Source organism: Ovis aries, chromosome 24 (genome assembly GCF_016772045.2).
Source record: "Ovis aries strain OAR_USU_Benz2616 breed Rambouillet chromosome 24, ARS-UI_Ramb_v3.0, whole genome shotgun sequence".
Classification (NCBI taxonomy): domain Eukaryota; kingdom Metazoa; phylum Chordata; class Mammalia; order Artiodactyla; family Bovidae; genus Ovis; species Ovis aries.
Genome location: NC_056077.1, coordinates 37,284,355 through 37,302,693, shown reverse-complemented (window position 1 = coordinate 37,302,693; position 18,339 = coordinate 37,284,355). Strand labels below are relative to the sequence as shown.

General features: G+C 42.0%; 1 protein-coding gene across 7 annotated transcripts; it reads left to right on the top strand.

The window, feature by feature from the left end:
• The first annotated feature begins 270 nt into the window (after positions 1–270).
• Positions 271–16,791, top strand: ZNF655 (zinc finger protein 655). Of its 7 annotated transcripts, none has more exons than XM_060405680.1 (7): positions 271–340; positions 1,519–1,681; positions 2,858–2,943; positions 3,338–3,464; positions 4,422–7,778; positions 10,173–10,277; positions 16,483–16,791. In XM_060405680.1, the coding sequence occupies exons 2-5, from the start codon at positions 1,546–1,548 to the stop codon at positions 4,616–4,618; spliced, it is 546 nt and encodes a 181-aa protein (XP_060261663.1). In that variant the 5' UTR covers positions 271–340; positions 1,519–1,545; the 3' UTR covers positions 4,619–7,778; positions 10,173–10,277; positions 16,483–16,791. The 7 variants fall into 7 exon arrangements, with proteins under 7 accessions (XP_060261663.1, XP_060261664.1, XP_060261665.1 ...); XM_060405681.1 differs by having other exon boundaries at positions 271–559; XM_060405682.1 differs by lacking the exons at positions 2,858–2,943; positions 3,338–3,464.
• The last annotated feature ends 1,548 nt before the right edge of the window (positions 16,792–18,339 follow it).

Below are 18,339 nucleotides of genomic sequence, written 5' to 3'. Positions count from 1 at the left end.
TGGCCAGTCAGGGTCAGCAGGAGGGTGAGACCTGCAACAGGACATGTAAAACCCTCGGAAGCGAGCCTCGGTTTCCTGAGGCCCTCATCCGGGGCCCTCATCCGGGGCCCTCATCCGGGGCCCTCATCCGGGGCCCTCATCCGGGGCCCTCATCCGGGGCCCTCATCCGGGGCCCTCATCCGGGGCCCTCCCTGCCTCCGCTGTCGGACTCCGCCTCCGGAAGTGCCAGCGAGAAGCGCAGCCTCCGAGCAGTCTAGAGCGACCCCCCCCAACCCTGGGGCGGCTTCGAGAGCACGGGTGTCCGCGACGCGATAGCCGCCCGGCCCTCCCCTCCACCCTGGTGAGTCCCCGGAAGCCGTCCTGAGGTCGCGTTGGGTCGGCGCCTTGTTTAGCCTCCTGGGGAGGAGCAGGAGTCTCCTGGCTCCGGCCGACGGCGGTTCCCGTCCCCAGAAGCGCGCAGGGCCGGTGTGCGACAACCAGTTTCTCTTCAGTCAGGGTTCGCCCCGACGCCCGGCGGACGAAGGGCTTGGCCATCAGGACCCAGTGACCGTGGCTTGCTGTGAGATGGGTTTCCGGGGCCCGCTTCGCCCTTTTGGGGCCGTTTCTTGACAGAGCAGAGAAGTGGGAGGGCGGTAGCGCCGAGCGAGGCCTTCTGAGGACAGGGCGTGAGGGCCCTTTCTGAGGGTGTGGAAGGGGGACGGGGCCCTGCTGCGTCCTTTGGTGTGAAGGACAACCAGTCCGACCTGTTTGAGTCGCAGCCCTTCCCTGTTACTGTCAGGGTCGTGGGAAGAGGTCTGCCCACCTAGTCTGAGTTGTCGAAGGGTCTGACCCCCAAAGTGGAATTTAGTCATCAGTCAGGGTTTCCCTTGTGGCTCAGCTGGTAAAGAATCCGCCTGCAATGCGGGAGACCTGGGTTCAATCCCTGAAATGGAAAGATCCCCTGGAGAAGGGAAAGGCTACCCACTCCAGTATTCTGGCGTGGAGAATCCCATGGACTGTAGTCCATGGGGTCGCAAAAAGTCGGACACGACTGAGCGACTTTCAGTTACTCATTCACTCAGGGCTACTCAGTAATTCAGAATGAGCTGACAGAGTGTTTACCAAGTAATTCCTCAGGGTCTTGCTTTAAAAAATAACAAGTAATAATGCATTTCTCGAGAATTAATGTATTTCACTGGGTACACACTTGATCCTTGAAAGAAGTTTGTAAATTTCAGGTATTTTGAATTTCCACAGAAATCTCTACACTATTAAATTGTCTTTATTTTAAAAAATCCCACAAGTTCAGAATTAGCGAAGTTCAAATAAACCTGCAAACTCGGACCATATGACATGGTTCTTAAATATCTGAAAGTGAATGATGTCCATTTTTCTTTCTGCTCTATATTTAGGTGGTTAATTGTTATTAACTATTTTCACTGTGTCTGCAGTGTGTAAGATACTTTGTTAAGTCATGAAGGTGTCAAATGATGGCTATTTTAACTTGTTACAATCATTTCTCCTCATCTCACTCCGCAGTGATGGTCATTGTCCTCCAGAACAGTGATGGAGGAAATACCAGCCCAGGAAGCAGCAGAATCTCCAGTGGTCCAGTTTCAGTCCTTGGAGACCCACTCTGAGGGTCTGTCCCCGGAGCCTCAGTTCGTGCAGGATACCGACATGGAACAGGGACTCACTGGGGGTAAGGCGGAGAGAATACTTCCATCCAGGAGAGTGGGAGTGTAGAGGGACTCCTTGGCCTGGGATGAGAGAGGCCAGGGGCTTCAATGAGAGGATGGCCCCTAGAGGGAGGTCTAGCAGGGAGGGACAGATGTGGCTCAGTTCAGTCCTGATTGGGGCCCCTCTGTGGAGGTCAGCCTGTCCTTCTTTAATAGGCAGAGTGGTCTTCACTCACTCTATTCAGGCTTTTTTCTTTCATATAATTTTCACTTCATCCCAGTTACCACATTCAGAATAAGTTAGAAGAAATGCTGCTTTTGCCGCCCCTCACAGTCCTTGCCTCGATTTCACTTCCTCTTAGATTTAGGGCCCCCCCTAACCCTGTTCCTTTAACTTAGTTTCTTCCTTCCTTGACCTTTTGTGCTTTACCAGCTGCCATTATGTTGCGACTGCAGTGTTTTTGACTGCTCTAATTTTGATCAAGAAAGCAACCATTTAATTCCTGGGTTGAGCACAGGCTTAGAGCAGTGTATACATATCACATACAGACTGTAAAATAACATTTTTATGTGTTATAGAGATAGGTTGGTCTGTCTTGTACTCCCTTTGTTTTGTATGAAGTTTGTCTGAGATTTACTTGTGGCCAATTGCAGTGCCTGAAATAACCTGTGTGTCAGGAACACCAACCGAATGCCATGGTCTTTTGAGTGCTGTGGGGCATTGTTCGAGTGTAGAAAGGATTATGAGGAAACATATGACCATTCCTTATTCTTGGGGGCTTTACACACTGGTTGCAGAGACGGTGCTCATTCTCAAAAGTTTACAGAGCAGTGTCTGGGAGAGGGTCAGAAGTCTACTAAATAACCATGGCCTTGGATGAGTCACTGCAAACCTTTATGCTTGGCTTTGCCCATCTGCAAAACAGGTAATGGTGCTCACTTTTTTGACATGACATTTATGTCATGACGTGGGGATATAGTGCAATATGAGATTTCATAATAAAATCCTGAATCATGGGTCTAAACATGTGGAAGGAGGGCATGCAGGTGTTGAGATAGTGCAGGACAAACTCAGTATCCGATAAACATTCGTTGGTTTTACTGTAATGTCGATGTGAAGAAGGGTCCCACTGACTCTCTTTTGTGAGGGCTCCCTGGGAAGGGCTGCTCTCACTCTTGGCTCCTTTCTCCTCCCTCAGCTCCACCTGTTCCCCAGGTGTCTTCTCTTCCCCACGAGGGAAGCCCAGGAGACCAGGCAGCTGCGCTCCTGACAGCCAGGTACCAGGTGAGCTGAGGAACCCTCTGCTTTTCCTCAGGGACTATTGCTGCTGATTGAGCGTGGCCCTTTTCCTCATCCCATCCATAAGCCTTGCCTGGAGATCTTTTTTTAATAGCAGATCGCAGGTTGGGTGCCTATCATCCTCAGAGAGCCGGACTTCACAGAAACCACCTTTCCGTCTCCCCAATACCACCAGTAAACACTGTTCCTTTATCCTTGGTGCTATCATGGGTGCTTATTAGATGTTAAAGGGTTGTGGAACCTATTCCCAAGATGCTCCTCTGTTCTCCCTCCTTTCCAACGTAAATGCACACTGCAGACCCTCTGTGTCATCTTTGTTCTCTGGCCGCGATGGTGTGGTGGCCGCCTTCGCCAGAGCAGCCAGGCTGTGTTATTTCAGGAATTTGTGACATTCGAGGATGTGGCTGTGCACCTTACTCGAGAGGAATGGGGATGCCTGGACCCTGTTCAGAGGGCTCTCTACAGAGAAGTGATGTTAGAGAATTATGGGAACCTGGTCTCACTGGGTAAGGATTGCCTTTCCTATTATTCAGTTTACCTATTAGGGTTTCTTTACTTCCTTGTTTTTGAGTAGTTGTGAGGTCTCTGAGTGTGGCTCAAATTCCAGGTCTTAGAACCTCTTGAGACCTCAATCTTTAAGGTCATCTCCTCTGGGAGTGAGTTTCCTTTGGGGATGTCAAGAGGAGACATTCTGCTCCTTATCCTCAGTTAATGTTTACTGCTTTTGTGGGGCATCTGTTCCCTGTTACTAAAGGGAAACTTGCCGGTGCTTTGCGAGTTCTCAATTTCCCTATCTTTCCCTTTTTTATGAGAGGGACTCTAGGGCCTCCCAACGCACAACCAGACACTTTTCTTCCTGGTAATTCAGTGTCCCTGTATCTGAGAGTTTCCCATTTTTCTTGGAAGAAGAAATGCCTTTTTTTTTTTCTTTTTAACATAGGCTAAAATCTTCGTTGAGTAATCCCTCACCTCTTAAGATCCCTAAATTCATCTGCAAGCAGGCAGAATTTCAGAGGCTTGATCTCAAGGCATGACTCACTGCCAGTACATTTCAGTGAGTCATCCAGACAGTAATCCTGCTTCACCCGAGCAGTAGCAGTCTCATACTTACAGACCAAGTCTCTCCTTTGTCATTTGGATGGTGCAGTTGGCAGTTGAGATGAGGCAACTTGTAGTGCTCTAGAGAAGCATCAGGGGGAGCTGCCAGCACCTGCCTTGGTGTGAACATTGCTCCTTTTCCTCTTTTTTGACCTGTCTCTGCTCCTCTTTTCTCTGTTATGTATGTACTTAATCACACTTTCTCTTTTCTTTCTCTTTTTTTTTTTCTTTTTTGCTTTGCCTGTGCTGGTGGCATCCAGGGTGTTGTTTTGTCTCTTTGATTAATTCTTGTCTGTGGGGAGGCAGCCTGCCCACTGGGAAGGTTAGTAGTGTGTTTTCCATTCCTGGCTCTTTGATCTTTGTAGGCATACTTCTCCGCCTTCCCACCACCCGGATTCATAGTGTGAATTCCTGCCCGGCCCTGAGTCATACCCAGGCAAGTGCTTTCTCTGGAGAAACACTTGCCATCCTTTCAGCAGGAATCTCCAGGAGGTGGCCCAGGTGTCGGCATCCCATCGATAGTGCTCGTCCCCGCTCGGAAACTCCTTTTCCACGATTGTGAGATCTTACACTTGATTGATGGAGTAGATGTTTCCCAGGAGGCTACCACTGTGTAAAATTGCAGCTTCTCAAATGACCTTTGATAAATTTCCAAGGGCCAAGGATGCCCTCCATTGCAACCAGAATTTTGAACCTTGAATTTTGAGTTCATTCAGAAGCCATGGTTGGTGGTCATCGACTTGTGTTCTCAGAAACCACAGAGTTCGACTCCAGCTCTTCAGTTATGACCTTTCCATGTTATTTTAGACTGTGAAACACATGTTGTGTGCCCCTCCTTTTCCATAGTGAACACAAACTGCCCCATCTGTTGCCTGAATCTCCTGAGACCCCTGGGCCTTCCTCATGTTTAACATTCTAGTCTTTTCCTTCCTTTAAATCCCTGTGACCCCCTCCAGGGTCCTATCTTTGTTTCCTTTATTCTTTACAGTGTTGTATAGATTGATGCATTTATATAATCTTCCTGGATCAAGTGTTCCTTAAAGACTTTTTTGATGGAGGGGAAATGGGAGGGCAGAAGAATTCAGTTTTTTTCAGGCTATTAAATCCAATGTATATTTAACAACTTGTAAGTTATAAAGTGATATGTAATTGTAAATTACTGTTAATTTTACCTAATAATTACATAATTTCCAACAGTTTACCTGTCTACTTTTTGAAGTAAAGCATCTTCTTAGTACTTCATTCAGCCTAATAACACAGCTTACTGTTAGGCTGAATTTGATCCCATTTCCTCTGTCATCTCTGCACATGCACAGGACATGTTTGTACACTCACACATGCTGGGCACAATTACATACAAGAAACCCTACTACTCAACTTGCTCTTTGACCAAGTGCCCAGCCTCTCCTTGAGGCTGTCTTTTTTTTTGACTGTCTATTTTTGACAGTCTTTGGGAAGTCATTTTCATATTTGGGGGTTCAGCAAATTCCACCTGTAGTTAGCTTAATGTTTGGCATTGTAAAATAAGCACTTTATAACTCAGCCTCTGACTTACCAGCTGTGGGTTCCAATTCATATCTTTTTCCCGTGACAGAACCTCTGAGCTGTATTTGTCACAGATATCAGAGCCTTAGTCTTTTGGTTAAGTGCTTCCACTACATAGTAGTAAATATGCAGAGTAGGAATAGAGTAATAAAATACTAGGCAAAATTTTCGTTACTTAATCTTAAAAAGAAGCATATACTATTGACAGAGAGTGAATTATTGGCTTGGGGGTCATGCCCAGAGGGAAATCATCTGTGACTTAGTGCTGGAGATTCAGATCAGGAAAAGGACATGGATTGAATGTCACATGGGGCAGTGTGGCAGATGCCCTCTTAGACGATAGCATTAGAAACCTGCTTACCAGAACTGCTGGGTGATGATTGAGTTGGTAAGTCACGAATGTTTGGCACATAGCCCTTCCTTTTTGAAGTCAATGTCATGAGGAGAGAAATGATTTTGTGTGGAATGTTTCTCACTGCCACAACTATTCACTGATATTAGGTACTTAATGTATCTCTCACTTAATCCTTACTGTAACTCTTTCAGCAGATGTTATTCTGTTTTTTACCTGAGGTGGTTGAGGCTAAGAGAAGTTAAGTGATCTACTCAGGGTCAAAGCTAGGTTAGGGGCTCAGATCTGACTGTAAAGCCCATGCTTTTTCACTCTTTTATACCTTAGGACAGTCAATTCAACCACATGTGGTGTTTTGTATATTTTTATGGCTCAGTATTCTGATGATAATTTAAAATAGGCACAATAAATTGGACAGGCAGGCGTGAGTTTATACAGTTTGGGAGTAGAAAGGGCATGCATTCAAGAAAAAATTGTTAAAGGATACATTCCATCGTAAATAGGTATCTGCACAAGAATGTATTGCTAAGGAGAGATTTTTGTGTGTTAACAATCAGGAAGAGAAGCATGAAGCTTTCAGATGGCTAAAATCTTAGCACAGCACTGATACAGGCAACAAACAATGAGGTGAATTTTAAAAGTTATTTTTAAAGATCAGATGAAGTTAAAAATTAGAAAACTATCAAGGTTGCAGTTTAAAAAATCAAAATGTTTTGATAAAAAATAAGTAATTTTAGATAAATACATATTTTGAAAGCATAGATTTTTGACTTTAATCTAGGAAAAAAGCATTCAGGCCAGTGGTAAGAAAACCTACTTTAGTGCTCTCTGTGACTCTTATAGATTGGAAAGAATATTAACTGTGAGGTCCATTTGCCTGTGATTGAGCAGATTATTTAAATGGATTATAATGATTTTTTTCATCTGTAAAACATGAAAAATAATGTCTGCTTTCTGAGTTGTGCCAAGGATTAAATTAGTTTATGTATGTAAGTACAGGGCTAGTGGTAGTTACTTAAATTTTTTTTTTTTTTTTTTGGAAAGGACAGTAAGAGAGTGAGCTTTGGATCAGATTTCTCAGTACAAACAAATTTCAGGAGAGTGTTCAATTATTTCTTTATAATGGAATTTTCTCAAATTGAATATTACTCAGACTGTGCCCAGTGGTTTGGATTTTTATTATAAAGAGATTTTCATTTCTTTGACAGTGAATGTTCTCTTACATCCGTTTTAATTAAGAGTCATGATTCTTGCTGGGTGTGGTGGCGCGCGCCTGTAATCCCAGCTGCTCGGGAGGCTGAGGCTGGAGGATCGCTTGAGCTCAGCAGTTCTGGGCTGCAGTGTGCTATGCCAGTCGGTTGTCCGCACTAAGTTCGGCATCAATATGGTGACCTCCTGGGAGCAGGGGACCACCAGGTTGCCTAAGGAGGGGTGAATTGGCCCAGGTCGGAAACGGAGCGGGTCAGAACTCCCGTGCTGATGAGTAGTGGGATCACGCCTGTGAATAGCCACTGTACTCCAGCCTGGGCAACATAGTGAGACCCTGTCTCTTTAAAAAAAAAAAAAAAAAAAAAGAGTCATGATTCTCAATCTGTTGGATCCTGACTCTCCATGTATTGTTCTAATTACAGGTTCTCTGTTCTTTTTATTGTTTTCACCTTTTGCTTCATTGTCACTATGTTGGTCTTTTGTTCTCTTTCTGTACATATTTAGAGGAAGGGATAGATATTCACAATCATTATTTTTTTACTAGCAGATTATTTAAAGGCCAGTTTCTGAAATAAGAGTGTCTGAGCCCTGGCTTCACTAGTTATCATGACCTTGGGTGAGTTACTTAACCTCTCTGAGTCTTAGTTTTCACATTTGTAAAATTGACACAGTAATAATTCCTATCTCATGAAGGTGTGGTGAGTATTGAGTAAGTGAAAGTTTATAAGAGTCTTGGAATGACATTTGGCACCTACCAAAGCTTAGTGAATCTTAGCTTAATATTTTGATAATACAAGTGACTTTTCACTTTAAGCCTGTATGTTGAATCCTGTTTTCTTTTCTAAATTGCAGTCTTGTATCTCTCACTGCTAGGCATTCTCTTTTATACCTTCCTGCATATTACCTTAAACACATGTCTAAAATCAAACTCCTAATCCCACATGAAGATGATCTTTTTTATTGTGTGTATGTGATTTAAATGTAGATGCAGAGTAAAGAGGGGCTTTCCTGGTGGCTCTAATGGTAAAGAATCTGCCTGCAATGCAGGAGACCTGGATTTGATCCCTGGGTCAGGAAGATCCCATGGAGAAGGGAATGGCAACCCACTCCAGTATTCTTGCCTGTAGAATTCCATGGACAGAGAAGCCCTGGCGGGCTACAGTCCATGGGGTCGCAAAGAGTCAAACACAACTAAGCGACTAAAGCTTTCACTTTTCACTTCAAAGAGTAAGTAACAGAAATTAATTTTGATTATCAAATACTTAGAAATATCTTAATAAATATCTATTAAAAGATGCAAATTGTGTTATCAGAATTTTGAGCAGGGTAGTTGCTGCTTCATGACCTTTTTTTTTTTTAACTTGAAAAAACTGTTTGATTTGACATAGAGTATCTTAACTAAATTAATAAGTGTCTAGAAGGAGAATTGACTCTATTTATGCCCAAGAGAATTCAGAAACACAGTAAATGCCTTTATTGTATCTATTCTGGTCTCCCTGCTCATAGACTCTCACATGGAATCTCATAGGACAGCTGTTGGTTTATTAGTTTTCAGGCCCAGAACCCTTTTTAAAACCTTGATTATCTGTTGACACTTTAGACACAAAATTAGCCGTCAATGAGTAGCTCTTAAGTAAATGAGTCAAAAGAAGTGCACAAGTGCACAATACAATGCACATGGTCCTTGTTATCAAAGTTTATAAATTAAATAGGAATGATAATACCAAGAAACAGTTTTTAAAAGTCTATAAAACTCCATTATATAGAAATGTGTCAGGATAGGAGGGGGCTTCCCAGGTAGCTCAGCTGGTAAAGAATCTACCTGTAATGCAGGAGACCTTGGTTTGATTCCTGGGTCGGGAAGTTCCCCTGGAGAAGGGATAGGCTACCCACTCCAGTATTCTTGCCTGGAGAATCCCCATGGACAGAGGAGCCTGGTGGGCTACAGTACGTGGAGTCTCCAAGGGTCAGACACAACTGAGCGACTAAGTACAGCACAGGATAGGAACAAATAATACGTTCTGTAGACATTCAGTAAATGAAGAGAAAGGGTTTTTGGAGATGAGGGGCTTGAGTGAGACCTTGCATGTGTGCTACTAGAAACTTTGTGGGCTGAGTACATGTAAAAACTGCCCCTTTGATACTGTAATAGTTCTCCCCTCAGAAGCAGACTGCCTCTTGCTTTTGCTTTAAAAGAGATTAGAAAAAAAAAAAATTAATAAAAGAGATTAGATCTTAGCAGTCCATTAGGCAAGCCAGAGAAAGACCATTTTATGTGAAAATGCACTTTTATTGCACTTTCCTCACTACATAATATTATAGTAAGTTGTATCTGTCTCTGCAATTAGAGTGTAAGGTCCTTGAGGGGATGGACTGTATCTGCTTGGGCTCCTATTTCCTACATACTTTGCATATAGGAGGCACCCCATAAACATTTGTTGAACAAGAGTATAAGCTCCTAAGGGGTAAGGATGTGTCATATTATTACTTGTTTCCTCATATGCCCTAAAATGAATTATTTTCTGAAATTGGTCCTTGCAGTATTTATTCAGTCTTCACTGATTTTATTGCTACAATTTAGCTCACCATACAATAGGTGCCTGAGAATTGACCTTCTTCTAGTCCAGCAGAGTCATATTTTGACACCTTCCATTTTGACTAGGTCTAATACGTATACATTGGGTCTGATACAAAGATTGATCTATAAGCAGTTGGTAAAGAGTAAGAATGATAATTTCTGTGAAGACAGGTACACACTTATGCACAAATTCCCTGGTCTGAGTATGTTTAAATGAATATTTTTAACTGATTATGTTTAAATGCTCCTTAGCATACCCCTTTCTAGAGCACAAACATGAATTCTGTGTTGAAGGTCTTTGGCTTTCTCACTCCCCAGGCCTTCCTAATGTCTTCTAAGAATTTACTTTCTCTCTTCATTAACCACTAATTAAGAGAAAAATGTAGTATCTGGGGATAAAATGCCACATCCCATTTCCTTCTCTGTGAGCAGGATTTCCAATTTTCAAGCCTGGTGGGATCTCCCAGCTGGAACAAGATCTACAAGTCTTTGATCTGGAAACTAAGAATAGAGAAGTCTTAAGAGATGACTGCTCAGGTGAGTAAGGCAGAATCAATCAGATGAACTAGCTGGGAAGTAGAGTCTAGTTGTTGAGCCAAGCTGTAGCTGCTTTGGAAGTCAGTGAAGAGCTCTGTCTGTATCCCTGAATAAAGAGCTCTTTCCTTTCCCCCTTTTTTTTTGATGAACTCTTTCCAGTTATTTTGTCCTTTATCCATAAGATGTAGTAGGTCCCTATTCAAGTTACTTGTCTATAATTCTGTTGAACTAGTTCCCTGTTATCTCTGTTGAACACCTTAATTGGTTATCTCCTTACTCTGCTGAACCTGCCCTCTGTTTCTGTCACACCCTGAACCACTTGGATCCTACCTCACTGCTCCTATTCATGCCCGTACATCTGCTGTTGAGATTTTGTGCCTATGTTTCAAAGTAAATAAACTTCTCTTACCCTGGTAGACTGTAGATTATTTAGTTTTCTCCTCTAAGTTTTCTTTTTCTAAGCACAGGGTACAGATTATATTTGCATTTTCTATTTATATATTGAATCAGATGGAGAGACCAGAGAAGAGAACAAGCTGTTGATTCCTAAGCAGAAAATTCCAGAAGAAGTACATTCATACAAAGTGAGAGTAGGAAGATTCAAAAAGGATATTGCCCAAGTTCCTGAGACTAGAGAAGTGTATAAGCCTGAGGACAGATTAGAAAGGCTTCAGGAAATCCTAAGAAAATTTCTCTTCCTGGAGAGAGAGTTTAGGCAAATAACAATCAGTAAGAAAACCTTCGCCAGTGAGAAGAACAATGAATGTAATGAACTTGAAAAAAGCTTCAGTCTGGACTCTACTCTTGATACAGATCAGAGAGTTCTTAGAATACAGAATGTTGATGACATTGATAAGTACAATGTGAGCCTCAACCAGAATTCAGCGGGTAAACAGGAACAAATAAATCTAACGCAGGATTTTCATAGTAATGATTATAAGGACAGTTTAATGGAACTCTCCCACCTTAGTAACTGTGAGAGCATTCCTACCACTGAGAAATCTTATAAATGTGATGCATGTGAGAAAATCTTCCATCAGAGCTCAGCCCTTTCTAGGCATCAGAGAATTCATACTAGAGAGAAACCCTACAAATGTAAAGAATGTGAAAAATCTTTCAGTCAGAGTTCAAGTCTTAGTCGACATAAAAGAATACACACTAGAGAAAAACCCTATAAATGTGAAGCATCTGATAAATCCTGTGAGGCATCTGACAAATCTTGTAATCAGAGCTCAGACATACTTCAGCATAAGAGGATTCACACTAGAGCAAAATCTTATAAATGTAGCAGTTGCGAAAGGGTCTTCAGTCGTAGTGTACACCTCACTCAACATCAGAGAGTTCATAGAGAGATGCCTTGTAAGTGTACTGTGTGTGGCAGTGATTTCTGTCACACCTCACACCAAGCTGAACATCAGAAGGTCCATGATGAAGAGAAGTCCTATGAATACAATAACTGTGGATTGACCTTTATTAAACATCAAGGAATTCGTCCCAGAGAAAAGCCCTATACGTGTAATGAATGTGGAAAAGACTTCAGATTGAATTCTCATCTTATTCAGCATCAAAGAATTCACACAGAGAAACCACATGAGTCTAGTGAAAGTGGAAAAGCTTTCAGCCAAACCGCATGCCTTACTCAGCATCACAAAGTGCATAGGAAAGAGAAATCCTATGAGTGTAATGATTATGAGGATAATTTCAGCCATAGCTCAGATCTTGTCCTGCAACAGGAAGTCATCACCAGAGAAAAAGCCTTTGATTGTGATGCGTGGGAAAAGAGCCTCAGTCAGAGAGCACACCTTGTCCACCATCAAGGTATTCATACCAAAGAGAAACCTTATGAATGTAATGAACGTGGGGAGACATTTAATCAAGTTCAGGCCTCATTCAACATATGAGATGTCACACCAGGGAGCCATCACATGTGTCCTGACTGTGGTAAAGCCTTCGGTCCCAGCTCAACCTTCATTCAGCATCAAGGAATTCATACCAGAGAGAAACCTGAATGTGACAAACGTTGGAAAGTTGTCTGTGTTGCACTCTTGACACCCACAAACCCACACCAATGAGAAAACCTACAAATACATTGAATGTGATAGATGCTTCACGCTATTTTCCTACCTTAGTATCATTGGAGAATTCATACTGGAATAAAATTCCATTGCTGTATGAATGTGAAAAAGCCTTCAGTCAAATAAACTACCTTGTTGAGCATCAAATTATTTTCATGCCGAATACCTATGAATGTAATGTGTATGTGCAGGAGGATTCAGCCATATTTCCAGCCCTCATTCAGCAGCAAAGAATCCATACCCAAGGGAAGTCCTTTGGGTATAGGAAATGTGACAAGTCTTTTAGTAGGAGTTCAAGTCGTTTTTCATCATCAGAATGTCCACACCAGACTGGAGTCTGATGTAATACAAGTGGAAACATTCAGCACCATATTTCAGGCTTTAGTCAATATCAAAATATTGAAGGGAAAATTATGATTTTGTATAAAATAGTTAATACATAGTCCCAGTCTTTTTCACTGCAGAAGAATCTAGTCAGAGGAGTGACTTGGTGAATGCAGTGCTGTTTTCTCATGGCATTCTTTTATTTAATAGGTGTTGTAAGTAGGTATGTATACTTTATTTATGGAAATCAAGCTATTTTTATTTTAATGTGGCCTATAAACATTTTTATTTTTCCTGAAATTGGTGTTTATGGTCCAATAAATGCTTCCCTGATACATTAATATACCAATGTTAAAACAATAACTTCTGGAAAGTTTTTCTCATTTAGCTTTTTCTACTGTTCTCAGCCAAAGTTCTCTCCAAAACAGACTCTTAGGCCTGCTCTTTTCCAAGGATCCTATTCCTTTCCAGCCACAGCATTTGGGTTCATGTTGGTTTTTCCATTCTCTTAAGCACTTTCAATGATGGTTTCCTAGTTTTAAGCTTTAAGCCAGTGGTATGCCGTCCTTACTTACTTTTTGGGTGCATTCTTTCCGAGGCAGAATATCTTTAAAAGAAATGGGTTTTCACACTTCTGTCTGTTCATGAGTATGAAGGATTCTGTTTCCCCTGAGTTCCTGGCAAGAAGCTAAACATTTTCAAGTGACGCCCAAGTTCTTAGCTGTGTTAGCATTCACAGCCTTCGGAAAGAGATGAGAAAAACATTAGAAGATGACAATACTGGTGGTAGCCTAGCTATATTCGGTGTCTATTCTGTATGTCTAAGTTCAGGATGGTTTATGTCCATTAAAGGCCAGCAGAACACTCAAGTCTGCCTTCAGTAGGGCAAAACATAAAGAACGTATGTTAAGAGATCAGAGATCTTCATAAAGGGATACTGCCTTCCATCAGATATTGCGGTTTTTGTGTAGTATCTCAAGAATGGCAGAGAAGCCTGTAAACATTTAACTGTTACAGTTGCTTCATTATCTGTTTGGAATTGTTTACAAATCATATATATATATATAGTATTTTACAAGAGTCTACAGGCCATATAAAACCTTTTTTTTTCTTTTTTGATTGATGAAACTGATCATAGATAGACATTGGCTCCACAGATCAGGGTCGCTGTCATAACACCTAGCAAGAGTTCATGATTCTGCAGATGATGTCAAAGTATTTGATTGTATTTTCCCATCTTAAGCATTTTGTGAATAAAGCAAGTGTTATTTAAAACTCTAGTAGTTGTCCCAGCGATTGAATTCACCTGTTAAAATACTTACTAGGGATCCTCGACAAGTAATACAAAAATGCATTGCTTACTTTGTAAGCCTCTTTTGCCTAATAAGCTTTAGGGTAGTTCTACCGCTGTATTTTACCTTTAGCCATCAGCAAGCATAGGATCTCATCTGGACAAGGTAGGGACCTAAATGAATTGATCTAAATGTAAAAGCATATGAAATAATGCATGTTTTTTTTTCTCTTTCCTATCTATGAACATGTATACCCTACTAATAGAGACCACCAGTAGTCACCTCTGGTGATTATGAAACAGCAGGTTGAGTAATCTCTAAATAGCAGGAAATGTAAAAATCACATGTTATGCATTTGGTTTAGGAATGTGCTTTTTGTACTTCCACTTGAATAAAGGTGTGTTTGATGCTATGAGAATCTGTTTCAAATAAAATCTGTAGTCCTCAGCCCAAAGTATTTGGGAATCTTCGAATCACCTTCCTGTCTGCAACTCAGTTCTTTCCAGAAAGCTGACTCACAGCAGGAGTAGGTCATTCTTTCCTGCAGGTATAGTGCTTGGTCCTCCACAGAATTCTGGAATAAAGTCTGAATGTTTACAGCTTTAAAGGGTTACTTGACTGGGATGCTGTTGGCACATGAAGTAAATGGGTTGAGTAGAGGTAGGTAGAATGTGTTTTTTCTAGAAAACATTTCAAAAAATGAGAAACCAGATCAGCACAACATTGTAAATCAACTATACTTCAATTAAAAAATTATTTTAAAATGAGAAATCAAAATAATCCTTGAGGACAAGTAATGTCCATTTAAGCTTGCTGATATTTAATTGGTCCAATATAATATGTGTTTTTAGTCTTGAAGATGGGGAAGGAAGAGAAGAAATCTAATAGTTGGGACACCTAATTTTGTCTCTTCACCTGCTTATGTACACATTTATGTATATATGCACATATTTGAACAATCCTCACAACTCTTTAAGGGAACAAACTGTTTAACAGAGACACTGAAGTGTAGAGAGGTTGAAGAACGTATGGGATCACACAGCAAGTTAATGGCTCAAAGTCAGGGATATTTGACTCTGAAGCTTTCCATCATCTTGATGTTGGTGTCTGACATCTCTCAGAACTTGGAGAGAGACATTTTCTTTGATAGCTCTTCATTCCCTGTTACATACTTAATTCACCATCAGTTTTCAGCTGATCCTAAATGCTCCCAGAGCTCCAGGAAGCTGGGAGAAAATAAATATCCCAGTATCTTCTGAAAGCTAGGTAGAACCGTCCCCCTCCCATCCACTCCCAGTCATTAAAGCAGGTTTAGACAGTTTTGACAATGTCAGGCCATGGGTTAGATCTCCCAAATTCCCATCTCCTGCTAAGACATCCCCACTGCCATCAGGAGGTTAATATTTACACTTCTTTGTACCCCAAATGCACTCACTTTTTTCTGCTAACTAGAACTTACTGATGGATACATATCCTTACCAAAGTTTGTTTACCACCTCTGGTTATATTCAGTGGTGGAGCAAAGTGGGAGGGCAATGGGAACATCAAGTTTGAGTCCTAGGTTTTCCGCTTGAGCAAGAGTAGATAGAGGGAGACTGGAAAGATGGAGAGCACAAGTGTTGTAAGGCAAAAGTATGTCAGAAGTCCCACAGAGGAACGAGTGGCATTTTCAAGGCAGTAATAAATGAGTTCGGAGAATGCCTCATCCTAGGAGATAGCGCATGAGAATTTAAGAATGAAGTTCAAAGGAAGCCCCTAGAGTGTTATCTCAGAAACTGGAATTTCTCACATTGAGAAGTTTAACCTGGTATGTCCTTTCATTCATTCAGTCATATAGTTGCCAGACAGTATATTTAGTGCCAGCCAATGGATACAGTTAACCTAATCAAATGAATTAATCCATTGAGTAAAAAGGATTAGTCAAAGCAATGAGTTTGGAATTAGGCATACCTATGTTTGAACTTTATTAGCTATGACTTTGGACATTTTCCCTAGCCTTCCTCGTTTTGGCTATACAATGTGAATAGTAGCATGAACATTAAATGAGATAATGTAAAAGCTACTGGTCGTATAGTAAGAGCCCAAAAGTTATTAGTGTAAATAATAGTATCAAACCCACCATATTAGAGATACTTAGCATAAAATCTAAAAACGAGAGAATGAGCAAGTATTTTCCAGTGCAGGACTAGCATTGTCCAGTGAGGGACACCCTGAGTTTCATTTCAGTTCAGCTCAGTCGCTGAGTCGTGTCCGACTTTGTGACCTGTGGGCTGCAGGACGCCAGGCTTTCCTGTCCATCACCGACTCCTGGAGCTTACTCAAACTCATGTCCATTGAATCGGTGATGCCATCCAACCATCTCATCCTCTATTGTCCCCTTCTCCCACCTTCAATCTTTTCCAGCATCAGGGTTTTTTCTAGTGAGTCACTTCTTTGCATCAGGTGGCCAAAGTATTTTAGTTTCAGCTTCAGCATCAGTCCTTCCAATGAATATTCAGGACTGATTTTCTTTAGGATGGACTGTTGGATCTCCTTGCTGTCCAAGGGACTTTCAAGAGTCTTCTCCAACGCCACAGTTCAAAAGCATCAATTCTTCAGCGCTCAGCTTCGGATAACTTAAATATAACTAGAGGAATCATTAGGCACTGTGGGCTGTATGTGGTAGGACATGCTGTCTAACGGGCAATTCCTGCTAGAGTCTGCAAACAGTGATGTGTCTCTAACATTTGTATCATATGGCATTATGTCTTACACTCCTTTCAAGATTTGAGTGCATGAAGGAGCCAGTGTTCAATCTGTCGATTAAAAAGATGTACAACATAAGCGTTGTGAGTTAAGTTTTATTTGGGGCAAAATGCTGATTGCAGCCTGGGAGACATCACTTCAGATAGCTCTGAGAGACTGCTCCAAAGCAGCAGTGGGGGTAGGTCAATATATATTTCGGTGAAGTGTGTGTTAGTTGCTCAGTCGTGTCCGACTCTTTGCGACCCCACAGATTGGGGTCCCCCAGGCTCCTCTATCCATGGAGTTTTCCAGGCAAAAAGACTGGAGTGAGTTGCCATTCCCTTCTCTGGGGGGATTTCAATGCAATGTTGAAGGGAGAGTTCAATGCAATGAAGGGGGAGTTCAATGCAATGAAGCACTCATTTTATAAAAGGGTTTCTGCTAGTCATGAGGAGCTGATATCATGAAAGGATTTAGTGCTTTTCTAGATATGAGGAGATTGGGATCATGAAATCAGTTCCTAAAAATATCTGTCTAAAGACCTGTTATACCAGTAGAGTGCCTCACTCTCCACCCTGAATTCCCTTCAGGGAAAGTCGAAGGTCAGCAACTGCAGCAGCACTGGCAGATGGCAAACGTCCTTGCTATTCAGTTGCTGGCAAATGCTCTCGACAAGTGCCAATTGGTAGTGGATAAATCCAAGAATGGTTTCAAATAGATGGTGCTCTGTACAAATCAAAGAGAAAATATTTATTTCAGAATTATTTTGCTGCCTCATCCCATTCACTTCACTTTAAGAAAATGGTTACTCTCTTAGGTTTGTATGTCATCCATGCTTAAAATTTTACAACTCGGGCGTAATTACAAGTTTTTCTTTCCAGCAGTTTCTCATGTTACAATACTGCCCCAGTCTTCCTTCATTTTTCTTTCCTGAGTGTGGTTGGCCTCCAGGCTCTGGTTTGAAGAGGCCAGGGTTTGAATCCTGCCTCTAGTTCACTCACTCACTGCCGCTTCTGGCACGTAGAATAGTAAAAAATACCAATTTTATGGGATTGTTGTGAGGGCTAATGGGATGTCAGTTTCAGTGCTCCACAACTGGTAGCTGTCGTTTTTTACTTTACCAGGAGAATCCTTGAACATGAACAACTCATTGCCTTAACCTTTTTTCCTGCTTCAGCATATGAGATAATACCTCTGCAAACCAGTATTCCAGGTGCAGTAGGCGTTTGGATCTTGACCCTGTATCTAAGGCTTTTCTTCCTCTTTCACCCGTTTGGTGTGTTCCTCCTCTTCGTGTGCTCCAGGCAAAACAGGAAGGCTGTGTTGAAGCTACAACGGGCTGGATGGAGGGAGTAGATAACCGGTCTAGGCCCGCGGGGTCATCGTGGCCTGTGATCTGAAAGAAGGGGTGTGGTGATGGGTGGAGCAGAGCGGAGGAGGGTGCACACGGGAATGAGAAAGAAGAAACAACCAATTTAGGTCCTGTCCACCTAGGCAATGAGGGTAAAAAAAGAGAACTCTCTTCCATCCTTCAATCTCTCCTCGGGAAGGAGGACAAAAGCCTAAGGAAGCCCCCACACGACGCCTCTGAGCCCAACCCCGCAGGGGCCCCTTAGGGAACTCGCGATCGAGATTAGACCTCCGAGT